Here is a 25,543-nt window from a genome sequence, read left to right as displayed (position 1 = left end):
ATAGAGGTGGTGGAGGGAAGACTTAAGCCAGAAAGGGTTTTTGGGAAGAAAGAGCTACCTTAAATTTAGTTGTATCTGGTTGGGAACATGTTTCCTGCCTCTAGCGTGTCCAACCCCTTAATAATCTTATATGTTTCAATAAGATATCCTCTCGTCCTTCTAAACTCCAGAGTGTACAAGCCCAGCCGCTCCATTCTCTCAGCATATGACAGTCCCACCATCCCGGGAATTAACCTGGTGAGCCTACGCTGGGCTCCCTCAATAGCAAGAATGTCTGAAGAAGGGCCTCGACCTGAAACGTTGCCTATTTCCTTCGCCCCATAGATGCTGCCTCGCCCGCTGAGTTTCTCCAGCATTTTTTTGCCTGCCAGCAAGAATGCCCTTCCTCAATGTAGGATTTTGTAAGTGTGTGGGGATGGCTGGCTAGCACGGACTCGGTGGGCCGAAGGGCCTGTTTCCGCGCTGTATCTCTAAACTAGACTAAACTAACCTCAAGTGACGATGGGACGCCGTGAAACTGTTCTGTGGAGGGTAGAGAGGAAACTTGTGGGCGGGCCGAGAGTTACATGGACATTCTCTCTCTCTGTCTCTACATCTAATTTCCATTCCTCAAAGTGCTTCCCTTTCCGATTACATCACGCCTCCCCTTATATCTCTTTTCTTTCCAAGTCCCAGCGTATATAAGGAGTGGATCTGCTGTGACCGAACACAAACACACAAACTCACACACACGGACTCGAGAGACAGACAGAGAAGCGACGAGTGAGAAGCAGCGAACTATCTACACAACGAGCATGGAACAAGACAAGATGTCGCTGGACGCGGAGAAGGGGACTGTCGTGGTGGTCAGAGAACCACGGTGTAGAGGCTGCTTCTGGCAGTCTCTCTGCGCTCTGGCGCTCCTCGCCTTGGTAACCCTCGCCACCTACACCATACTACATCAGATGAAGGCAGTCCCAACACACGTGGTAAGTGACAGAGTTAGAGTGATCGTTCGCCCCCTACTCTCGCCCCGCTCCCCCCCTCTACAACAATCTTAGCTTAGCTTTGCTTAGACATACAGCGCGGAAACAGGCCCTTCGGCCCAGCGAGTCCGCGCCGACCAGCGATCCCTGCACACACACTTCGGGGGACAATTTACAATGTTACCGGGGCCGTTTAACCTAGAAACCCGTACGTCTTTAGAGTGTGGGAGGGGACCGGAGCAACCGGAGAAAACCCACGCGGGTCACGGGGAGAACGTGCAAACTCCGTACAGACAGCACCCGTGGTCGGGATCGAACCCGGGTCTCTGGCGCTGCGAGGCGAGGCGGCAACTCTACCGGCCCGTTACTTGAAGAAGGGTCCCGTCCAGAAATATAGCCAATCTGAGATGCTTCCCCGGCACTTTGTGTCTGTCTTTGTAAACCAGCATCTGCAGTTCTTTGACTCTGCCAGCGACAGAGTCTAGGACCAGAGGGCACAGCCTCAGAAAAAAAGGAGACGAGGAAAAATGTCTTTAGTCAGAGGGTGGTGGAGCCCAAGTCAATGGATATTTTTTTAAACCAGGATAGATAGATTCTGTCAGGCGTTTTTCATCCAGAGAGTTGCGAGTCTGTGGAATTCTCTGCCTCAGAGGGCGGTGGAGGCCGGTTCTCTGGATGCTTTCAAGAGAGAGCTAGATAGGACTCTTAAAGATAGTGGAGTCAGGGGATATGGGGAGAAGGCAGGAACGGGGTACTGATTGTGGATGATCAACCATAATCACATTGAATGGCGTTGCTGGCTGGAAGGGCCGAATGGTCTACTCCTGTACCTATTGTCTATTGTCTATAGTTATGGGGAGAAGGCAGGAGAATGGGGTTGTGTGGGGAAAGATAGATCAGCCACGATTGAATGGCGGAGGCGGGCCAAAGGGCCCAATTCTACTCAAGTTACATCGTGCACACTACGAAGACTGGCCCTTCGGCCCGCCTTGTCCATGCCGACCAAGTTGGCATATTGGCTAATTCCATTAGGCCCATAGTTGTCTAAACCTTTCCTATCCATACGTATGAATGCATTTTAAAAGATTACAATCCCAATCCTCGGGCGGTCACGGTGGCGCAGCGGTAGAGTTGCTGCCTCACAGCGAATGCAGCGCCGGAGACCCGGGTTCGATCCCGACTACGGGTGCTGTCTGTACGGAGTTTGCACGTTCTCCCCGTGACCTCCGAGATCATCGGTTTCCTCCCACACTCCAAAGACGCGCAGGTTTGTAGGTTAATGGGCTTGGTGTAAATGTAAAAATTGTCCCTAGTAGGTGTAGGATAGTGTTAGTGTGCGGGGATCGCTGGTCGGCGCGGACGGACCCGGTGGGCCGAAGGGCCTGTTTTCGCACTGTATCTCGAAACTAAACTAAAATTGAATTGTATCAACCTGTATAGCTTCCTCTGGCAGCTCGTTCCAGATAACCTCGCAGTGAAAATAACTGCTCCTGAGGTCCCTCTTAACCCCCCCCCCCCTCCCCCCACCCCACCACACCGCCCCCTCTTATCTTAAGCCTTATCTGAATAAGAAGGCTCTTAAATGTAGTTTTATCCCGCAACTCCAAAGACGTACAGGTTTGTGGGTTAAATGGCTTGGGAAAAATTGAACCACACAATTTATTTCCCCCCTCGGAGAATGAGAGAATTCTATAAGTTTGTATTGAGAATCCTTTAAGACTGGAGGGGAAATGGATCAAATGCTTTCGAGGCTTCTCTAACGCGAGTCCCGTTGAAGACCAGCTGTTTGTCACGGGTTGGCCCTGTCCAGACACGGCCTGTGTCCAGCAGACCCGGGCTGGAAGGGGTAGGGGGTTGATCTGGGCAAAATTACGTATTTTAACACTGTCTCGTTTGCCACAGGACGCGGCGCAGAGCTCGGAGATCGCATCTGCAAGCTTCCAGACAAGCGACGGTGAGTGTACCTTATACACACACACACACAGAGTGTCTCCCCTCCTTCCAGCGCTGTCTAGCCCCCCCCCCCCCCCCCCCCCCCCCCCCCCACCCCTCCTCCCCTCCCCGCCAAATACTTCCTGCTCACACTCCAGGTTCCTAGTATCGTTTGCGTCCTTTCTTTCGCTGTCCCTTTACTGGAATGTTGCCTGGGTTTCAGCAACTAAGGTTGAACAAGTTAGGTCTTTATTCTTTGGAGCGCAGAAGGTTAAGGGAACACTTGATAGAGGTCTTTAAAATGATGAGAGGGGTAGACAGAGTTGACGTGGATAAGCTTTTTCCATTGAGAGTAGGGATGATTCAAACACGAGGGCATGATTTGAGAATTAAGGGACAGAAGTTTAGGGGTAACATGAGGGGGAACATCTTTACTCAGAGAGTGGTAGCTGTGTGGAATGAGCTTCCAGTGGAAGTGGTGGAGGCAGGTTCGATTTTATAATTTAAAAATAAATTGGATAGGTATATGGACGGGAAAGGAATGGAGGGTTATGGTCTGAGTGCAGGTAGATGGGACTAGGTGAGAGTAAGTGTTCGGCACGGACTAGAAGGGCCGAGATGGCCTGTTTCCGTGCTTTAATTGTAATATGGTTATACGATCTCTCTCTTTCCTGCCCAGTCCAATGCATCATGTCTCCAGCCCCATTTCCCCTTTTAGGAATAAGGGGTAAGCCATTTCGAACGGAGATGAGAAAACACGTTTTCACACAGAGAGTTGTGAGCCTGTGGATTTCTCTGTCTCGTTTTTAAGGCAGAGATAGATAGATTCTTGATCAGTGGAGCGGTGGAGGTCGGTTCTCGGGATACTTTCAAGAGGGAGCTAGATAGGGCTCTTAAAGACAGTGGCGTCATGGGATATGGGGAGAAGGCAGGAACGGGGTACTGATTGTGGATGATCAGCCATGATCACATTGAATGGCGGTGCTGGCTCGAAAGGGCCGAATGGCCTCCTCCTGCACCTATTGTCTATTGCCTATTCTCACTTCTTCCTTGTCTGAAGAAGGGGTCTCGACCCGAAACGTCTCCCATTCCTTCTCTCCTGAGATGCTGCCTGTCCCGCTGAGTTACTCCAGCTTTTTTGTGGCTATCTTCTCTCACCCTCTCCTATTTTCGCTTCTCCCTTACCCCCCCCCCCCCCCCCCCCCCCCCCCCCCCACGCACACACACACACACACACACGCGTGCGTTTCGTTCAATTATCGGGTCAAGGCGACACCACAACTAATCCTCCTGCTTTCTTCCCATCCAGATCTCGAACGGATCGTGAAGGAAGTGGTAAACGCGAAGAGGTCGAACATAGCTGCGCATGTCACAGGTGAGAGGCAGCGGGCAGCGGCGGGCAGTGGGAGGGGGGGGGACATAGGAGGACCCGGCGTGAGGGGATCACAGTGGGGAAGGGGGTGGGGGGTGGAAGAACAAGGGAAGACCCTGCGTGGGTAACTTTTTCGGCGTCCTTTATGTGGCGACTATTGCATACATTGGGCATGAAAGCATAGAGTTTCATTTGACTTTGCACACGTGACCATGAAGTATTCATTCATTTTTTCATTCGCTCATTTATTCGCTCATTCACACATTCATTAATTCATTAATTCGCTCATTCATTCCTACATTCACTAATTCGTTCATTAATGCAGGCACTCACGCATTCAGGACGCATCAAGCGCATCAGGATCATTCAGGCAGGCAGTCAGGCATCATTCAGCTCACGCACGCACGTCACGCATCATTCACTCATCAGCACGCGGGCCCAGGCATTCACCTTCGTCAGCCACACATCACATCACGCGGCAGCAGGCAGCACCAGGCAGTGAGCACCAGGCACTCATTCATTCATTCATTCACTCATTCATTCATTTATTCATTCATTCAATCACTCATTCATTCACTCATTCATTCACTCATTCATTCACTCATTTATTTATTCCCTAATTCATTCATTCATTCATTCATTCATTCATTCATTCATTCATTCATTCATTCATTCACTCATTCATTCACTCATTCATTCATTCATTCATTCATTCATTCATTCATTCATTCATTCATTCATTCATTCATTAATTAATTAATTCATTCATTCATTCATTCACTCATTCATTGACACATTCATTCATGCAATCATCCATTCATTCATCCATGCTCACGGTGCCTCTCCCTCTCTTACAGCAACGAGTATCATCGAAGGCAAAGAGGTTGTCTGGCAGGACGAGGCAGACTCCACACTAACAGAAGGAATAGATTTCGAGAACAACGGGCTGGTGATCCGAACCGCCGGGCAGTACTTTGTCTACACCCAGGTGGTCTTTCATGGCAGAAGCTGCCAGGAGAAACCCACCTACCTGAGCCACAACATCTCCTCGCTCTCGGCCAGCTACCCAGATGAGAACCTGCTCCTGAAGGCCATCAAGTCCGTCTGCGAATACGGCCCTCACGGCGAACCATGGTACAAGACATCCTACCAGGGAGCCATCTTCCACTTCCTGGAGGGAGACCAGATCTACTCCAGGGTTACTGAGAAGGTGGTGAGCTTTGTGGACATTGCTCATGGGAAAACCTTCTTTGGTATATTCGCCTTGTGAGGAACCCAGATAAGAGCAACTAGGTGCGATGTTTCGACTGAAACAACAGTTTGAATGGCAGTGCTGGCTCGAAGGGCCGAATGGCCTACTCCTGCACCTATTGTCTATTGTCTATTGTCAAACACACAATGGGGCACATTGTCCTATACAGTAGCCTTTTGGGCATTCAATGCTTGGTTTAAGTCCAATATAAGCAGGTTTTTCTGTTTAATGGTTAAATGTTAATTTGTATTAAATTCGTTTTTTGTTCTTGTTGTAACAGGTATTCTTTAGGGTAATTACGCAGATAGTTCTAATATCTTCTTCTTGCGTATGGCGTGCACAGCCTAAAATTGTCTTTCAACTTGTTCTAATCGATTCTTATTTGATTGGGCACGCCAGGTTGATTGGATTCGTGGGCCACGTGAAGGTTGCAATCTCCCAACCCCGATTCTAATATCTACTAAGCAAAGTATCAGGTCTGATATTCAGGCTGTTTAGCTTTATGGCCAGTTATTGATCCTTGAGGGGACGGCATTGCAATCTCTCTCTGTAAAACACAAAGTGCTGGAGTAACTCAGCAGGGCAGGCAGCATCTCTGGAGGACATGGACGAAGCCACGTTTTGGGTCTGGACCTTCTCCAGACTCGGTCGGTCCCCTATGTTGGACCTCTATGGGTCCCCTCAATGGGCAAGTGCCTGCTGAGGCCCTGAGCTTCCTGGTTGGTGGGTGGACCCAGTCATACGCGCTACAGTTGACTTGATTTCCAAATCGCTAATTTGGTCCTGTTTTGGGGGAAGTTGCAACATTTGTTATTTGTAACTAGTTGTCTCCCACCCGACTAAAAATATCTGTGAACGATATGAGTCAGCTCTCCACTCAAAAAAATAGTCATTTGGGTCTACTTTCTGTGGCTGGGTTTTTTTTCTTCCATGGGATGCCAGCTGCTTCTATCCATCCCTCTGGAATGTCCAGAGTGCTTCCTAAATTCTGTCGGCTCCAATGGAGTCAACATCTTCTCGTAGGCACCCGAGATCTTCAATCATCAGGTGATAACCCTGGAGAGAACATGTCCCATCTCACCCAGTGAGAACCTCAAACCAGAGTCACATGTCAACTGTGGCAATCGCCAGAATATAGAATTTATACAGGAAAAAGTCTCATCTGTTTTAACGATGTCTATAGATATCAAAATCTGTATCTTGATGTATAATATTGATTTAAATTATTACTTGAATATATTTATTAATTGCTGCGATTATATTGTTATTTATTCTATTTATATAATTATTATCAGACTGTTAATAAAAGTATCTTAAGTATCATAACTGATTTCTCGAGGTTGGTTGTATAATCCTGAATTGAGTCCAGAGGCAGAGACTGAGGGGGATGGGGGGTGAAAGGAAGGAAGCTGGGAGAGGAAGTGGTTCATGGCTGTTCGAGTTTGGTTGGTTGCTTAGAGATATAGCGCGGAAATAGGCCACGTTTGCCCACCGAGTCCACGCCCGACCAGCGATCCCCGGACACTAGCACTAGCCTGCACATTGGGGACAATTTACAATCTTACACCAAACCCTACAAACCTGTACGTCTTTGGAGTGTGGGAGAAAACAGGAGAACCCGGAGAAAACCCACGCAGGTCATGGGAAGAAAACATGCTAACTCCGCGCAGACAGCGCCCGTCCCCGGGATCGAACCCAGGACTCTGGCGCCGAGAGGCAGCAACACAACCGCTGCGCCCTCCTTCAGATGCGGTCCAACACCGCCACCAGGCGTCGGAGAGCGGGACTGCGACTTCGTGTCCAGAGCAGCCGCAGGCGGATAATTTTCCACGGCTCCACGGCACCACCAGCCGGTAGAAATCGGGATTGCCAACGTGTGTTAGTTGGTGGATGTGTGCAGTGTGAGGCAGTTGTGTGCTTCCACCACCTGCAACATCTTCTCTATCCAAGGCTGCGGAGAGTGGTGGACTCAGCCCGGTCCATCACGGCCACAGCCACAGCCACCCCCCACCATCGAAAGCAGGCGCAGCCTCAAGGAGGCGGCATCTATCATCAAGGACAACCACCAAAGGGAGACACAAAATGCTGGAGTAACCGACCGCTTGAGGCAGCTCTCCCATCACTGGGGTAGATGAGGTTATCCACTTTGGTAGCAAAAACAGGAAGGCAGATTACTATCTAAATGGTGTCAAATTGGGGAAACGGGAAGTCCAGCGGGATCTGGGGGTCCTTGTTCATCAGTCAATGAAAGTAAGCATGCAGGTACAGCAGGTAGTGAAGAAAGCGAATGGCCTGTTGCCCTTCATAACAAGAGGAGTTGAGTATAGGAGAAAAGAGGTCCTTCTGCAGTTGTACAGAGCCCTAGTGAGACCACACCTGGAGTATTGCGAGCAGCTTTGGTCCCCTAATTGGAGGAAGGACATTATTGCTATTGAGGGAGTGCACCGTAGGTTAACAAGGTTAATTCCCGGGATGGCGGGACTGTCATATGCTGAGAGAATGGAGCAGCTGGGCTTGTACACTCTGGCGTTTAGAAGGATGAGAGGATATCTTATTGAAACATATAAGATTATTCAGAGTTTGGACACACGAGAGGCAGGAAATATGTTCCCGATGTTGTGGGAGTCCAGAACCAGGGACCACAGTTTAAGAATAAGTGGTAGGCCATCTAGAACGGAGACGAGGAAAAACTTTTTCACACAGAGAGTTGTGAGTCTGTGGAATTCTCTGCCTCAGAGGGCGGTGGAGGCCGGTTCTCTGGATGCTTTCAAAAGAGAGGGCTCTTAAAGATAGCGGAGTCAGGGGATATGGGGAGAAGGCAGGAACTGGGTACTGATTGTGGATGATCACATTGAATGGCGGTGGTGGCTCGAAGGGCTGAATGGCCTACTCCACCTGTTGTCTATTGTCTATCTATGTACCAGTCTAATCATTGGGATAGTCTCTGCCTCAACTACCTCCTCTGGCAGCTTGTTCCATACACCCACCACCTTTTGTGTTAAAATTCTTATTAAATCCTTCCCCCTTCTCCTTAAACCTTTGTCCTCTGGTCCTCGATTCACCTACTGTGGGCAAGAGACTCTGTGCATCTACCCGATCTATTCCTCTCATGATTTTATACACATCTATAAGATCACCCTTCTTCCTCCTGTGCTCCATGGAATAGAGACCAAGCCTACTCAACCTCTCCCTATAGCTCAGTGGCTCTAGTTGTGGCAACATCCTCGTAAATCTAGAGAGAGAAATGGAGACAAGGAATCTCGGATCCAGCCAAGTAGCAGACAGAGAGAGAAACAGGAGGAACGGAGAAATGAGAGACACAGAGAGACACAGTTCACTGTTTATTTCACTCTTCCCACATTTACATTCCCCCTGGTTTTATTTCCGCGCTCACTGGGGTTTGTTTCACGACGCGGAATTTGGGGATTAAATGGGAGCCGTTCGTTCAGCGCCGACCTGTTGTCCACCGGGTTTCTGCCCCACAGCCCCTGAGCCCCGCTCCTGACGCCGGTCCCGGGACCCGACCTTTTTGCACACCCGGAGCGGGACCGGAGCAGATTCGCAGCCACCGGTTTTTATGCCAAGTCGCGAAGAAAGGATAAAGTTTCTCCGTGAATTTATTCCCAGTGAAGGTGTGGAGATGGGACTTGGTGTCCGCGTCGTAAAATGAAACTGTCCCGGACTCGTAACTGAGATAAACTCCCACCCTCCCGGGGATGGGACGGGCGGGGAGAGGGGATGGAGGGGAGGTGAATGCATCAAACCCGTCACCACACCGTTCGATGATCCAGACTCCTGTCTCCGGGGTCAGTGTGACCCGTCTCTTCCTCTCCACAGACTCTGCGGCGACTCCCAGACTCCAGCCCCGACTCCCCGCCACCTCCACCTCCCAGTAATGTCTCCCCGATGTGAATCCCTCCGATCCCAGCACACACTGCCAACCTGTAAATCTCTTCCCGGTGTTAGGGAGACTCCTCTCGGTCCGGGTCAGTCTCATCCTCTTCCGATCCTCAGACACCTGGAGCCGCGCATGCGCTGTTTCCACATCCAGGGTGACGGAGACTGGGGGGAGAAGCAGAGAATCAGAGAGTCCCCGGGGGTCGGGGGGAGACTCGGGCACAGGCGGGCGGACAACTGAAACCTTGCCCGGGGCTTCACCCACAACAACATCGGGTGGACAACAGACATTTATCTGGGTGTTTTTAGCCAGGGATGGAGAGGGGAATTTCGGGAGGCGAGGGGGAGTGTGTACGGGGAGGACGAGTGCGGAGAGTGGGGAGGATTGCGAGATTGCGGTGTGGATGGAGGAATGAAGTGGGCTATTCACATGTGGAGGCAGATGGAGCAAGAGGAGGATACATGCGTGGCTGAAGGACTGGTGCAGAGGGCAGGGATTCAAGTTTCTGGATCATTGGGACTTCTTTTGGGGAAGGTGTGACCTGTACAGAAAGGACAGGTTGCACTTGAACCCGAGGGGGACCAATATCCTGGCGGGGAAAATTGCAAAGGCTACTGGGGAGACTTTAAACTAGAATGGTTGGGGGGAGGGACTCAAATAGAGAAAGCTATTAGACAGAATGGGAGGCAGGAAGCAGAGAAGGGAAGTACTCGGACACAAGGGGAAAAGAAGAAAAAGGAAATAAATGTGCATATTTTAATGCTAGGAGCATTGTAAGAAAGGTGGATGAGCTTAGAGCCTGGATTGGCACCTGGAAGTATGATGTTGTGGCGATCAGTGAAACATGGTTGCAGGAGGGCTGTGATTGGAAACTAAATATTCCAGGATTTTGTTGCTTTACGTGTGATAGAATTGGAGGGGCAAGAGGTGGAGGTGTTGCATTGCTTGTCAGGGAGGATATTACAGCAGTGCTTTGGCAGGATAGATTGAAGGGCTCATCTAGGGAGGTTATTTGGGTGGAACTGAGAAGTGGGAAAGGTGTAGCAACACTTATAGGGGTGCATTATAGACCGCCAAATGGGGAGCGAGAATTGGAAGAGCAAATATGTAAGGAGATAGCAGATATTAGTAGTAAGCACAAGGTAGTGATTGTGGGAGATTTCAATTTTCCACACATAGACTGGGAAACACATTCTGAAAATGGGCTGGATGGTTTGGAGTTTGTAAAATGTGTGCAGGATAGTTTTTTGCAGCAATACATAGAGGTGCCTACTAGAGGAGGGGCAGTGTTGGACCTCCTGTTAGGAAATGAGACGGGACAGGTGGCGGAGGTATGCGTTGGGGAGCAGTTCGGGTCCAGTGATCACAATACCATTAGTTTCAATATAATTCTGGAGAGGGTCAGATCTGGATCTAGGGTTGAGATTTTTGATTGGAGAAAGGCTAACTTTGATGAGATGCGAAATTATTTAAAAGGAGTGAATTGGGACATTTTGTTTTATGGGAAGGATGTAGAAGAGAAATGGAGGACATTTAAAGGGGAAATTTTAAGAGTACAGAATCTTTATGTCCCTGTTCGGTTGAAAGGAAACAGTAAAAATTGGAAAGAGCCCTGGTTTTCAAAGGAAATTGGACACGTGGTTCGGAAAAAGAGTGAGATCTACAATAATTATAGGCAGCATGGAGTAAATGAGGTGCTTGAGGAGTATAAGGAATGTAAAAAGAATCTTAAGATATAAATTAGAAAAGCTAAAAGAAGATATGAGGTTGTTTTGGCAGGTAAGGTGAAAGTAAATCCAAAGGGTTTCTACAGCTATATTAATAGCAAAAGGATAACGAGGGATATCATTGGTCCATTAGAGAGACAGAGTGGACAGCTATCTGCAGAGCCAAAAGGGATGGGGGAGATATTGAACAATTTCTTTTATTCGGTATTCACCAAGGAGAGGGATATTGAATTATGTGAGGTAAGGGAAAATAGTAGAGTAGCTATGGATACTATGAGATTCAAAGAAAAAGAAGTACTGACACGTTGGAAAAATATAGAAGTGGATAAGTCTCCAGGTCCTGACAGGATATTCCCTAGGACATTGAGGGAAGTTAGTGTAGAAATAGCAGGGGCTATGACAGAAATATTTCAAATGTCATTAGAAACGGGAATAGTGCTCGAGGTTTGGCGTACTGTGCATGTTGTTCCATTGTTGAAAAAGGGTTCTAGGAGTAAACCTAGCAATTACAGACCTGTTAGTTTGACTTTAGTGGTGGGCAAATTAATGGAAAAGATACTTAGAGATAATATATATAAGCATCTGGTAAAACAGCGTCTGATTAGGAACAGTCAACATGGATTTGTGCCTGGAAGGTCATGCTTGACTAATCTTCTTAAATTTTTTGAAGAGGTTACTAGGGAAATTGATGAGGGGAAAGCAGTGGATGTTGTCTATATGGACTTTTGTAAGGCCTTTGACAAGGTTCCTCATGGAAGGTTGGTTAAGAAAGGTCAACTGTTGGGTATAAATGCAGGAGTAGCAAGATGGATTCAACAGTGGCTGAATGGGAGACGCCAGAGAGTGATGGTGGATGGCTGTTTGTCAGGTTGGAGGCAGGTGACGAGTGGGGTGCCTCAGGGATCTGTGTTGGGTCCAATGTTGTTTGTCATGTACATCAATGATCTGGATGAATGTGTGGTCAATTGGATTAGTAAGTATGCAGATGATACCAAGATAGGGGGTGTTGTGGATAATTAAGTAGATTTCCAAAGTTTACAGAGAGATTTAGGCCATTTGGAAGAATGGGCTGAAAGATGGCAGATGGAGTTTAATGCTGATAAGTGTGAGGTGCTACATCTTGGCGGGACAAATCAAAATAGGACGTACATGGTAAATGGTAACGAATTGAGGAATGCAGTTGAACAGAGGGATCTGGGAATAACTGTGCATAGTTCCCTGAAGGTGGAATCTCATATAGATAGGGTGGTGAAGAAGGCTTTTGGTATGCTAGCCTTTATAACTCAGAGCATTGAGTATAGAAGTTGGGATGTAATGTTAAAATTGTACAAGGCATTGGTGAGACCAATTCTGGAGTATGGGGTACAATTTTGGTCGCCCAATTATAGGAAGGATGTCAACAATATAGAGAGATTACAGAGGAGATTTACTAGAATGTTGCCTGGGTTTCAACGACTAAGTTACAGAGAAAGGTTGAATAAGTTAGGTCTTTATTCTCTGGAGCGCAGAAGGTTAAGGGGGGACTTGATAGAGGTTTTTAAAATGATGAGAGGGATAGACAGAGTTGACGTGGATAAGCTTTTCCCACTGAGAGTAGGGAAGATTCAAACAAGAGGACATGACTTGAGAATTAAGGGACAGAAATTTAGGGGTAACATGAGGGGGCACTTCTTTACTCAGAGAGTGGTAGCTGTGTGGAATGAGCTTCTACTGGAAGTGGTGGAGGAAGGTTCGATGTTATCATTTAAAAATAAATTGGATAGGTATATGGATGAGAAGGGAATGGAGGGTTATGGTCTGAGTGCATGCAGATGGGACTAGGGGAAAATAATTGTTCGGCACGGACTTGTAGGGCCGAGATGGCCTGTTTCCATGCTGTAATTGTTATATGGTTATATGGTTATATTGAGGCGAGTGACAATAGACAATGGGTGCAGGAGTAGGCCATTCGCCCCCATCGAGCCAGCAACGCCATTCAATGTGATCATGGCTGATCATTCCCAATCAGTACCCCGTTCCTGCCTTCTCCCCATATCCCCTGACTCCGCCATCTTTAAGAGCTCGATCTAGCTCTCTCTTGAAACCATCCAGAGAACCGGCCTCCACCGCCCACTGAGGCAGAGAATTCCACAGACTCACAACTCTCTGTGAGAAAAAGTGTTTCCTCGTCTCCGTTTTAAATGGCTTACTCCTTATTCTTAAACTGTGTGGCCCCTGGTTCTGGACTCCCTCAACATCGGGAACATGTTTCCTGCCTCTGATGACCTGCCCCTGTTTCTTTGAGTGGAGGGTGAGAGAGAGGGAGGGGAGGCTTGGACCATGGCAGCAAGCAGAGGGTGAATGATCGGGTGTTGGATAGAATGTGTGGGGACTTGTGGTTGTAGGGTCGCTGAAAGAGAGGGGATTCATGGGTACATTTGATGGGTGTGTACAACTAAGAACACACTGATCTCATTGTGAACCAATATATGAACTTCACTGATGACTAAAATACATTATAAACAAGAACAGAGGAAACTGGACATGTTTTACCTCGCTTAATGGCAGATGTTTCTCTCCACATGTTCATCAAAAAGTGGTGATCGAATTTTTCAATCGGCAAGGCAGCGTCTGTCACTGAGAGTGTTTTATCTTCATCACTAACCCTGCAAATATTTAGCAGCTGGTTATCAACTGAGCCCCAACAATGTTTTTGAGCTGTTCTACACAAACATGCAGTGTTTCAGTCAAGAGCATGTCTTACCTCCTCTTCCCACCAGCTTTATTAACAGCAAAATAATAACTAGGGGGAGATTAGGTCCCTTTAAGAGCAAAAGAATAATTTAGGATAGAATAGGTCCCCTTAAGTGCTGGCGACCTTAAAGCATGTTAAGGTGAATAAATCACAGGGGTTGATTAAGTGTATCCGTGAGCATGATAATTAAGCTTCCTTCAACAGATCGGTTTAACACCACAACATTATTTCCCACTAAAGAGGAACATACGACAAACTTTCCACGTGATCTTTTCTTTCCTGGAAATATTCCATCTTTTCGGGGAAATATCAAACAGCCACTAACTCAGTGACAAGATCACAGTAACTCATCCCAAGGAGACTGCAGGCAGTGCAGAGATCCCACAGATTATGCAGGACATTTAGTTTGGGAACAACAACAGCACAGCTCTGGAACAGAGGGAACATTGACCTAGTTCTGAATTACTGGCAAATGCAGCATTTATTTCAGAAATGTCACCCACCATTTTGTGACTGTGCACTTTCACTTCACCAAACTGTAGTGTAACCCCTCACCTTCAGAAACACCACACTGTCTTTTTGATCCAGCTGTTGCTTCAACTTTAAGAGTTTCTCATGAATGGAACTTAAATTGTATTGAATCTTTCTAAGATTTGTCTCCATTGTATTTAGAATCTTCTTCTCTTCCTCCCGGATATCTGCCAGTGCGCGCTGCTTTTTCTCAGTGAGAATCTGGTGCAGTTCAGCAAACTGGGATGTGATCTTGGACTGAAGGCTGTGCGACTGTTCCTGTGAAATGAAAGGTGAAGAACAACATAAAATGTCACTGATTGTGTTTCCTCACGACTTTGACCGTGACATTTGCCCTGTGCATTGTTATACTAGCGTTAGCAATTCAATAGTTTGTCGAACCCGCTCACCAGAACTAGGAGACAGCAGCACTACTTGTGTCACTGCGCTGCCCTATTATTACACGCATCACAGGGATCAAATCTACACAAGATCTGGAAATCGAAACTGGAAAGCCTCACCAGAACTCCAGAAATCAACTGTTTCTGTTGCTGCTCCATTCGCTGGATCCCTGATTTCTTTTTGGTGAGAGACTGGATGGAATATTTCACCTGATCCTGTGATTGTGATTGAAAATCAGAGAATTAAATTGTTGATCAATATAGAATAAATTAAAATGATGTGATTAAATTCAGTTTGCATTTACCTTGTAGGTTTCAACAGCTTCTTTAACTGGCATGAATCTGTGAGACTTGTGTTCCCGCCCAGCTGCACAAACCACACAGATCAGTTTTTTGTCCGTTTCACAAAACAGCTTCAGTTCTTCCTGATGTTCCTCGCACTGAAGTTTACTTTCCTTCTTTGTCTGATTCAGGCTCAGTGTTCGAGCTTTCTCAGACAGTATAACCAAGGCTCGATTCACCCTGAGGGCGCGGTCTGTAAACTCCTCTCTACATTCCGGGCAGGTGTTTCTCCCCTCCCTGTCCCAACTCTGTGCGATACAGGAGCGGCAGAAGTTGTGCCCACACTCCAGTGACACAGGATCGGTGAAGAAATCCAGGCAGATGGGACAAACTACCTCCTCGGTCCAACTCACGAACCTGTCTTTCGCAGCCATGTTAAGTCCGCCCCTCTCTGTTAAGTCCTCCACTTCCTGGTTCAAAATGTTTTCCACTGCGCGCTGCCGTCTCGGGGGATGAATGTTATTGGGCTGCAAGTGTTCAGTGTTCAGTGTCCTGGCCACTCCCAACTAATCACACACGAGGGAGGAGTCAGTTAGACATTAAACCGGCCTGAATATAGACGAAAGCGCAGAATTTGGGTGGATGCAGTCTCTTGCCCAGAGTGTGGGAATCGAGGACCAGCCAAAGGTTCAAAGTGAAGGGGAAAAGTTGCTAAGAATCCGAGGGGTAACTTTTCTACACAAAGGATGTTGGGTTTATGGAACAGGCTGCCAGAGGAGGTATGTGTAGGAAGGAACTGCTGATGCTGGTTTGAACCGAAGATAGCAACAACAGCTGGAGTAACTCAGCGGGACAGGCAGCATCTCTGGAGAGAAGGAATGGGTGATGTTTGCGGTCGAGACCCTTCTTCAGATAGACGCCACAGCAGATAGTTGAGGCTGGGACTATCCCATCGTTTAAAACATAAACAGTTAAATTGATAGGACAGGTTTGGGAGGATATGGACCAAGCGCAGGCAGGTGGGAATGGTGTAGCTGGGACATATTGGCCGGTGTGGGCGAGTTGGGCCGAAGGGCCTGTTTCCACACTGTATCATTCTGTGACTCTAGACTGACACAACGTGCTGGAGTAACTCAGCGGGTCATAGAAATATAGAAAACACGTGCAGGAGTAGGCCATTCGCCCCCTCGAGGCGGCGCCGCCATTCAATATGGTCACGGCTGATCATCTAAAATAGTAAGATTAAACGAGAACTTACCAGTTTGAAGTTTGATCTGTATTTTATGAGGAGTTACGATGAGGGATTACGTGAAGAACCCGCTCAGTGCGCAGGCGCGGCATACTTCCAAGCAGCGGTGTGGAATCACAGATAGACACAGTTATTTTGAGGTAAACATAGTAAAGATAAGGAGACATCAATTTATTAGTTTGATCCATATAATGAGGGTGGTAGCGGAGGGCACGTAATACCCTCATCGTAACTCCTCATAAAATACAGATCAAACTTCAAACTGGTAAATTCTCGTTTAATCTTACTATTTTACTCCGGAGTCACGTGAGTGACTACGTGAAGATTTCAAAGCTCTGTGATTTCAAACCGTGTAACAGTTTCATTTCACTCACTGCCGAAGTTCTTGAGGGAGGAAGTGTTATCGTAATGAACCAATGAGTCTATTTGTAGAAAAACATAATGGTATTTTTTAAACAATAACAACAAAGAATTAAGTTGCTCCCCTGGGCTTAAATTAAATATTTGCAGTTCGTAAATCTTTACTGCAAATAAACCAGGTTTTGCCAACGGCTTATTATAAAATTTCTGAACGGTCTTTTCCCTTCCCACCATCCAGCTGTAGCCAGGGTGTGGTCTATAGGTATGTCCATTCTTTAGCCGTCGACATGGATGCTGCCCTGGTGGAATAAAATTTGTACATGTTAGTGTTTATCCCAGCAGTTTCTAGCACCTGCTTGAGCCATCTCGCAATGGTTTGGCTCGTACCCCACCATAAGGTTTTTGTGACTGACCCACAAGGCTTTTTATCTCCCTCGAATATTCTGGTTGTGTCTATGTAGGATAGTAGGTAGGTCATGGCACATAACCGTGGTTCTGGTGGGTAAGCCACGACTGGATTAGGTGTTCCTGGACTGCTCTGTTTGACCAGTCGCTGGATAACGACAGATCTGGTCTGGAGCTGTGATCATGTTGTCCAGTCGCAATAGGTGTAGTGACTGGACCCTCTGAGCGGATACAAGTGCCATCAACATGAGCGTCTTTAGTGTAGCTTGCTCGAGGCCGGGGGATCTGGCTGGTGGCCATTCCCTGAGATATGTCAGGACCACACTGATATCCCAAATATGGGTATACCTGGGCTTAGGGCTTGATATTGTAAATGCCCTTCATCAGTTTTACCACCAGTGGATGGGATCCCATCGCCTGTTGTCCTGGCGCTGGTTTGAGATAAGCAGAAAGAGCACTCTGCGCTGTGTTGATGGCACTGTAGCTGATCCCTACATCGTGGTGTAGATAGGCCAGGAACTCCAGTATGTTGGTGGCTGTGGCTGTTGCGTATGTTGTCCCTGTTTCCTGGCAGTACTTCTCCGTTTTTTGATGCTGGTTAAGTACTGCCTCTTGGTGGATGTTCGAAGGGATGCCGACATGGTGGTGATGGTTTGTTTGGACAATCCCAGTTCCAGGTAAGGTCTGTTCAAACTTGCAACCCAGGCGTTTAATTTTCTTATGGCATGGGTGTTTAGCTTACCTGGTAGGTAAGTAGCTGATAGCCAAATATGTCTTTCGACACACCATTGCCAAATCATGTTGACCAATTTGTCGCATGATAATGATTTTATGCCACCCATATGGTTAATATAAGCCATCACCGTAGTATTTATCAATTTGTAACCGAACATGCAAGTGCTGCATATTAGATACCTATGCTTTTAAACCATAAAAGGCGCCCAACATCTCTAGATAGTTAATGCCCAGTGTAAGTAGTAATGATAACTCTAGGTTAGTCCATCTACCACTTGTGCTGGATATGGAGTTAGTCGCTCCCCAGCCTTGAGCACTGGCATCTGTTTGAATAACTAAAGTAGGGTTAGTGATAAAGATAGGGCTGAAACTATGCCAAACGTTTTCTGCCCACGACTGTAGCTCTGATATTGCTTCAGTGGGTAAGTTCATGACACGATCATAGTGACCTGTATGTCGTTTTATTGCCCGTAACTTTGCTCTCTGTAAATGTTTTGATAGTGCAAAGGTCCGAATTGTGTAGCCGGAAATGCTGCTACCATTTCCCCAATTACTCTTGCTACTTGTCGAATAGTTGGTCGCTCGTTGACCATTAATTTGTTGCATGATTGTGCTAATTCAACCATTTTTGCCTTTGGCAAGGTAACAGTCATATGGACTGAGTTAATTGTGAAGCCCAGGTAGTCCATGATAGTGGATGGCTTCAACTTAGATTTATCTGGATGTAGGACGAACCACAGAGTTTCGAGGAGCTGTTTTGTAGCTGATACTGCTGCCACAGCCAATTCCATCGTTTTCCCTACTATCAGAATATCCTCCAGATATGCCATGACAATATGTTTTTGTTTTCTTAGTATTGCCATGTCTGGGTTCAATATTTTGGTGAATAATCTTGGGCTGAAGTTAGCCCATAGGGCAATGCTTTGTACCATCCAGATAAATTTTAGGTATCTGCGATGATCCTTGTATATGGGTACTAGATAGTAAGCATCTTTAAGATAAATGCTTGCCATGAAGTGTCCTTTGGAATTCAGTTGTTTGGCAGTAACATATGTCTCCATTTTGAAATGTATATACTTAACAAATTTGTTTAGTGATGTTAAGTCAATGATGATGCGACAGCCACCATCTTTTTTGGTTTTAGTGAATATATTCGATACAAATTCCAAAGGTTCATGCTTGGTCTTTTCGATGACCCCCTTTGGTTAAGTCTCACCAGTTCAGCTTGTCCCTCACGTTTCTCTTTGACGGAGGGAGAAATACCCTTTGGGGCCATTGTTGAACTGGCGGCGTTTTTTCTGACATGAATTGTATTTTATATCCACTAATGCTGTTGAGTATATACTTGTCACTCGTGACCATACCCCATGCTTCTTTAAACAAGTGTAATCCCCCCCCTGTTAATAAAGCACCCTTATTCTCTATATGCTGGTAGGGACCAGACCCACCTACCTCCATGGTTATTGGCGATTCTGTTTCTTCATTTTCCTGAAGATTTTGTTCTGACGTGCTGGCGATGTTGGGGGGGAGGCGCATTTTCCAGAGGGTCCGCTGCGGGCCCTGATCTAAAAGATCTTTGGGGATAATGTGCGGACCCCAAGCGTTCACCAGTCCCATATTGCGGACGTCGACTGGTGGATGCCGTGGGGTGCTGCCGCTTGGGTATCGGAGGTCTTGGTTTGCTCGTCCCGGGGCCTGCCCTCATTAGGCCGAAGGTTTTTGATGCTTCCTGCATCTCCTTCAGTTTTTTATTGAAATCTTTCCCAAATAGCAGCGCGTCCGTCTCCGCAACTGGGGCTTTACACAAGCCAGCAAATTTGGGATTGAGGGCAGTTCTTATGTTTCCCTCCGGAGATTGTTGATCTCAATTTGTGTGGTACACATTAATGCCAGCACATCCTGCTGGCAGGTATCCATCTCCGTGGTCTCCACGGAACGAGCAAATGCTGTGATGGCCGACGTCAGGAGCCTTAGGATCCGCTGTAGCTTGAGTTCTTGGGTCCGGATGTGTGACCCACATGCCCCCAGATTTGGCTGTGGACACTTTTTACTTTGAGGGCCTCACAGTTTTCTGGTGCTGTGTGTTGTTTCAGCACCTCAGCGAGCACCTTTTCCAGTAATGGTTGATGCTGGCCGCCATTCTTGGTTCCAGCGGTGCTCCAGCCCGTGGGGTTGCTACAAGCGGTCCATCACACCCAACAGCTCTTCAGGTTCCTGCACCCCTGGCATACTCCCGAATTCGTCCGCTTGCCCCTGTTCCAGACCAGCCCAGCCCTGGTCACCAATGCTAGCCTCCAGTAATGAGGGAGCAGAGGGCAGTGTACAGAACACTGTGGAGGGGGTGCCTGACCTCCCTCAGCGAGAGCGCTCTCTGCGCATCTCGCTGGAGCTGCTCCAATTGCTGTTGGATGCAGCTCAGGCGGCTGTCTCTCTTCCATTTAGGTGGAGACATGTCCCCGTCCGACGAATCGGACGTCACCGGCCGGATGCCTGTTCGGATGGCTAGACATCCAGCCCGCAGTTCATGCACTAGCGGGACTGGGCTCGGCGCGGTGATGGGGATAGCGGTGCGCCCGGTAATTGTTCCTACCGCCTTCTTCTGGAGCTTTTGTGCCTTGTAGTAGCGAGAGCGCCCCTCAAGCAGCGCGTCTCGCAGGCACCTGCGCCGTGAGCCGCTCCAGCGGCTCAGGCGGCTCTCTCTCCCCCCGTGCGGGTGGAGAGACGTCCCGTCCGACATCGGGAACACCTGCCGGATGCCTCTCGAGTGGCTATGCATCCAGCCCGCTGCTCAGGCACTAGCGGGCTGGCCTCGGCACGGTGTCGGGGAATTACGGAACACCGGGTAACGCTCCTACCACCTGTTGCTGCCCCCCTCCCCGACGGGAATACGTTCCTCCTTGAACGGGGGACAGTTTTGTTCCAGAGCCTTTTTCTCTGCCTGTAAAAAACACAAGCAGAAAAAGGCTCACCTGTAAAAGAAAACCCGACCTCAGGGTACTCACCTGACGGTCCGGTTCATTCTGTAGCGGGAGAGCCTTAATCCCGTGGCAGCCGCTGTTGCACTGCTGGCGCAATGCCGCGCCTGCGCACTGAGCGGGTTCTTCACGTAGTCACTCACGTGACTCCGAAGTAAAATCAGTACATCCTTCCTGCTTTTTCTCTCATATCCCTTGATTCCGTTAGCCCTGAGAGCTACATCTAACTCTCTTGAAAACATCCAGTGAATTGGCCTCCATTGTCTGTGGCAGAGAATTCCACAAATTCACAACTCTCTGGGTGAAGAAGTTAGTCCACATCTCCGTTGTCAATGGCCTCCCCCTTATACTTAAATTGTGACCCCTAGTTCTGGACTCCCGCAACATCGGCAACATGTTTCCTGCATCTAGCCTGTCCAAATCCCTTAAGAATGTTATATGTTTCGAGAAGATCCCCCTCTCATCTTTCTAAATTCCAGTGAATACAAGCCCAGCCGACCCATTCTCTGGTTGGGCGACCACCCGGTTTTACTCCATGCGACCACCCTGAACTTCTCGTTGCCTCTCACTGTAATTCTCAATCCTACTCCCACACACAGTTTAAGAATAAAGAGTAAGCCATTTAGGACGGAGATGAGGAAAAACTTTTTCACACAGAGAGTTGTGAGTCTGTGGAATTCTCTGCCTCAGAGGGTGGTGGAGGCCGGTTTTCTGGATACTTTCAAGAGAGAGTGAGATAGGGCTCTGAATGATAGCGGAGTCAGGGGATATGGGGAGAAGGCAGGAACTGGGTACTGATTGTGGATGATCAGTCATGGTGACATTGAATGGCTCGAAGGGCTGAATGGCCTACCCCTGCACCTATTTTCCATTGTCTAACTATGTACCAGTCTAATCATTGGGATAGTCTCTGCCTCAACAACCTCCTCCGGCAGCTTGTTCCATACACCCACCACCTTTTGTGTGAAAATTCTTATTAAATCCTTCCCCCTTCTCCTTAAACCTTTGTCCTCTGGAAAGCGATGAATGAGAGTATGAAGCAGCACCGATACAGACAGAGAGACATAGAGCATGGAAACAGTACATTCGACACATTTGCAGCGTTTGCCTCATGCCCCCCTCCTAATCTTTCCGTCCATGCACCCGTCCAAATGTTTTTTTAAATGCTCTTACATGCCTCAAATACCCGCCATAATGTACCCGAGGAAGCGGCGAGGGAGGGTTGTGGCTACGAGTGAAACAAGGAACGTTCCCCACATTCTACAGAGAGGCAGGCAGAGCCTGATCCCTAACGGGTTCCCACTCGGAACCGGGAATTTGTTATGGGCCCATTCTTTTCAAGATTAAAATCTGTGGAATTCTCTGCCACCGAAGGCAGTTGAGGCCAATTCACTTGGTGTATTCAAGAGAGAGTTAGATTTAGCTCTTAGGGTTAATGGAATCTCGAGATATGGGGGAGAAAGCAGGATCAGGGTACTGATTTTGGAAGATCAGCGATGATCATATTAAATGGCGATGTTCGTTCGAAGGGCCGAATGGCCTACTCCTGCGTCTATTTTCTATGTTTCAATGTTTCTACGTTTCTATGGCGGCATTTTGAATCCATTTATCTGGGATGGAACAAGATTCTCATGAACTGGGCAAATGGGCGGATAAAAGGCTGATTCATTTAACTCGGATAAAAGTGATGCAAGTTGGTAAAACAGGCCAGGGCAGATCATACACATTAAAGTTGTTCTTAGCAGAGGAGAGAAACATTGGAATGCAGACACACAGCTCCATGAACATTGCACCGGGGATGGGCAGGGCGGTGACGAAGGCATTTGACACATTTGCTGGGTCCGTGAGGGTATGAAATACAGGATTTGATACAACTGTACAAGACACTAGTAAGATCCAAACCTCCAGATTCAGGGACAGTTTCTTACCAGCTGTTATCAGGCAACTAAATCATACTTCCACAACCAGAGCGCAGCGCTAAATTACTATCTGCCAGTATGTTTTTATGTGCAGCAGGACTCTCAGGGTCAGGGCAAATTTCGACCAGAGACTCGGAATGCGAACTCATGTCCTCGCAGGGTGGGTGGGGGGGGGGGGGGGGGGAGTGTAGTTCCAATAGTGTGTTCGGCCGAACGCACTACTCTCTGCAGAGCCTTCCTGTCCTGGGCAGAACTGTTCCCAAACCAGATCGAGATGTTGCCGGACGAGATGCTTTCTACAGCCCCAGAGTAGAAGCTCTGAAGGATCCTCAGAGAGACTCTGAATTTCCTCAGCTGCCTGAGGTGGTAAAGGCGCTGTCTTGCCGTACTCACCAGTGCGGCAGTGTGTGTTGTCCATGTCAGATCCTCTGTGATGTGGACTCCCAGATATTTAAAGCTGCTCACCATATCCACAATAGTCCCATTTATCCCCAGTGGCGTGTACGTCCTCGGATGTTGTGTCCTTCTAAAGTCCACAATCAGCTCCTTAGTATTAGTGACATTCAGGAGGAGGCTGTTGGCCTGACACCAGAGTGCCAGATCAGCCACCTCCTCCCGGTATAGGCCTTCTCATTGTTGTCTGAGATCAGGCCCACCACCATAGTGTCATCAGCAAACTTGATGATGGAGTTGGAGCTGAACCTGGCCACACAGTCATGTGTGTACAGGGAGTACAGTAGGGGGATGAGGACGCAACCCTGGGGGGGATCCTGTGTTCAGGGCGACGGGATGATTTAGGATGATCCAGTTGCCTGATGACAGCTGGGAAGAAACAGTCCCTGAATCTGGAGGGGCGCCTATTCACACTTTATACAAGCCAATGGGATACAAAAATTCACCAGAAGGTCGGATTCCGAGGGCGATGGTAGAGGGTTTCTCCACAGAATGGAGACAGACGGCAGATGGTTTGCCGCAGGGCCCGGTGCTGGCTCAAATGTTGTCCATTTTGTAATGTAATCCATTTGGATGTGTATGTAGGTGGCAAGGTTACATAGACAATAGACAATAGGTGCAGGATTAGGCCATTCGGTCCTTCGAACCAGCACCGCCATTCAATGTGATCATGGCTGATCATCCACAATCAGTACCCCGTTCCTGCCTTCTCCCCATGTCCAATGATTCCTCTATCCCTAAGAGCTCTACCGAACTCTCTTTTTGAATGCATCCAGTGAATCGACCTCCATTGCCTTCCGAAGCAGAGAATTCCACAGATTCACAAGTCGGGGTGAAAGATGTTTGCCTCGTCTCGGTTCTAATGGTTAGTAAGTTTGTTAAAACTATTGTCCCTAGTGTGTAGGACAGTGTTTGTGTACAGGTGATCGAGAATGGATCGACTGGGCTTGTATTTGCTGGAATTTAGAAGTATGAGAGGGGGATCTTATGGAACCATGAACCATTCTTAAGGCATTGGACAGGCTAGATGCAGGAAAAATGTTCCCGATGTCAGGGGAGTCCAGAACCAGAGGTCACAGTTAAATAATAAGAGGTAGGCCATATTGGAATGAGATGCGGAAAAACGTTTGCACCCGGAGAGTTGTGAATCTGTGGAATTCTCTGCCACTGCAGCCAGTAAAGGCTAATTCACTGGATGTATTCAAGAGAGAGTTAGATACAGCTCTTAGGGTTAACGGAATCAAAGGATATGGGGAGAAAGCAGGAACAGGGTCCTGGTTTTGGATGATCAGCCAGGATCTTATTAAATGGCGGTACTGGCTGGAAGGGCTGAGTGGCCTACTACTCCAGTCATTTTCTATGTTTCTACGTTTCTATGGTGACATTGTGGAAAGTGAATCCATTAATCTGGGATGTATCAAGATTCTCATGAATTGGCCAATGGGCGGATTAAAAGCGGGTTTATTTAACTCGGATAAGTGTGATGCAAGTTGGTAAACAGGCCGGGGCAGATTGGACACATTAAAAAGTTACACCCTGTGTTATTATTAGGAGAGTAGAGACATTGGAATGCAGACACACAGCTCCATGAACAGTGCACCAGGGATGGGCAGGGCGGTGACGAAGGCGTTTGGCACATTTGCTGGGTCCGTGAGGGTATGAAATACAGGATTTGATACAACTGTACAAGACACTAGTAAGATGCACACCTCCAGATTCAGGGACAGTTTCTTCCCAGCTGTTATCAGGCGACTGAATTCTCCTACCACTACCAGACAGCAGTGCTGAACTGCCATCTACCTCTTTGGTGACCCTCGGGCTGTACATGAGCGGACTTTGCTGGCTTTACCTTGCACTAACCGTTCTTCCCTTATCATGTATCTATACATTGGAAATGGCCTAATTTTCTGCTAACTGGATCGCACGCAACAAGAGCTTTTCACTATAGCTGGTACACGGGACAATAAACTAAACTGAACACCTGAACTGACTGCATTTATAGTACCTTCCCTCTCACCTCCATCCAGGGATCACAGCCGTTCTTCCAAATGAGACAGAGGTTCACGGTCAGCTCATCTACTGCATCCTGTATTCCTGGTGACGCCTGGTGCACATTCGTGTGAAAGTCCAGAGTCGCCGACCATTTGGCTGAAGACTTGCACTCGGCCCGCCAAGGGCTGCCGGATGACAACCATTGTAACTCATCTTCCCATTCCCACGTTGACCTTTCTGTCCTGTTGCCAGAGTGAGGCCATACACAAACTGGAGGAACAGTGCCTCATATTTCCATGGTAGCTCACAACCCAATGGTATGAATACTGAATTCTTCAACCTCAGATATACTGACCCTTCCTATCGTATCTCCCTTTCTCTC

The 25,543-nt window shown here is 47.8% G+C and overlaps 2 protein-coding genes and 1 long non-coding RNA gene across 3 annotated transcripts in view; 1 reads left to right on the top strand and 2 right to left on the bottom strand.

The window, feature by feature from the left end:
- Positions 1–4,588: 4,588 nt before the first annotated feature.
- LOC116989909 (tumor necrosis factor-like) lies at positions 4,589–5,852 on the top strand. The gene is made up of 2 exons (XM_033047464.1): positions 4,589–4,646; positions 5,127–5,852. Exons 1-2 carry the CDS (start codon positions 4,589–4,591, stop codon positions 5,537–5,539), a joined length of 471 nt encoding a protein of 156 aa, XP_032903355.1. The 3' UTR covers positions 5,540–5,852.
- A 3,077-nt stretch (positions 5,853–8,929) lies between these two features.
- Positions 8,930–25,543, bottom strand: part of LOC116989799 (E3 ubiquitin-protein ligase TRIM39-like) — a 29,607-nt gene continuing 12,993 nt past the window's right edge. Inside the window, exon 4 of the mRNA XM_033047382.1 lies at positions 8,930–9,583. Coding sequence (XP_032903273.1) covers positions 8,967–9,583 — 617 coding nt within the window. The 3' untranslated portion in view covers positions 8,930–8,966. The remainder of the gene's footprint in view (positions 9,584–25,543) is intronic.
- LOC116989822 lies at positions 14,615–15,123 on the bottom strand. Its single transcript, XR_004416327.1, has 3 exons — positions 15,097–15,123; positions 14,912–15,007; positions 14,615–14,669 (listed from the first exon to the last, which is right to left on the bottom strand). It is a non-coding gene; the product is annotated as an uncharacterized LOC116989822 (long non-coding RNA).

The sequence above is a fragment of the Amblyraja radiata genome, chromosome 30, assembly GCF_010909765.2.
Source record: "Amblyraja radiata isolate CabotCenter1 chromosome 30, sAmbRad1.1.pri, whole genome shotgun sequence".
NCBI lineage: Eukaryota > Metazoa > Chordata > Chondrichthyes > Rajiformes > Rajidae > Amblyraja > Amblyraja radiata.
This window is presented reverse-complemented; position numbering and strand designations above follow the sequence as displayed.

Bases quoted from the DNA above. Each gene is read 5' to 3' on its own strand.
- LOC116989909 (XM_033047464.1), top strand. From the start codon at position 4,589: ATGCAGGCACTCACGCATTCAGGACGCATCAAGCGCATCAGGATCATT. The intron at 4,647-5,126 runs GTCAGGCATCAT...CCTCTCTTACAG, and splicing joins CAGGATCATTCAGGCAGGCA to CAACGAGTATCATCGAAGGC.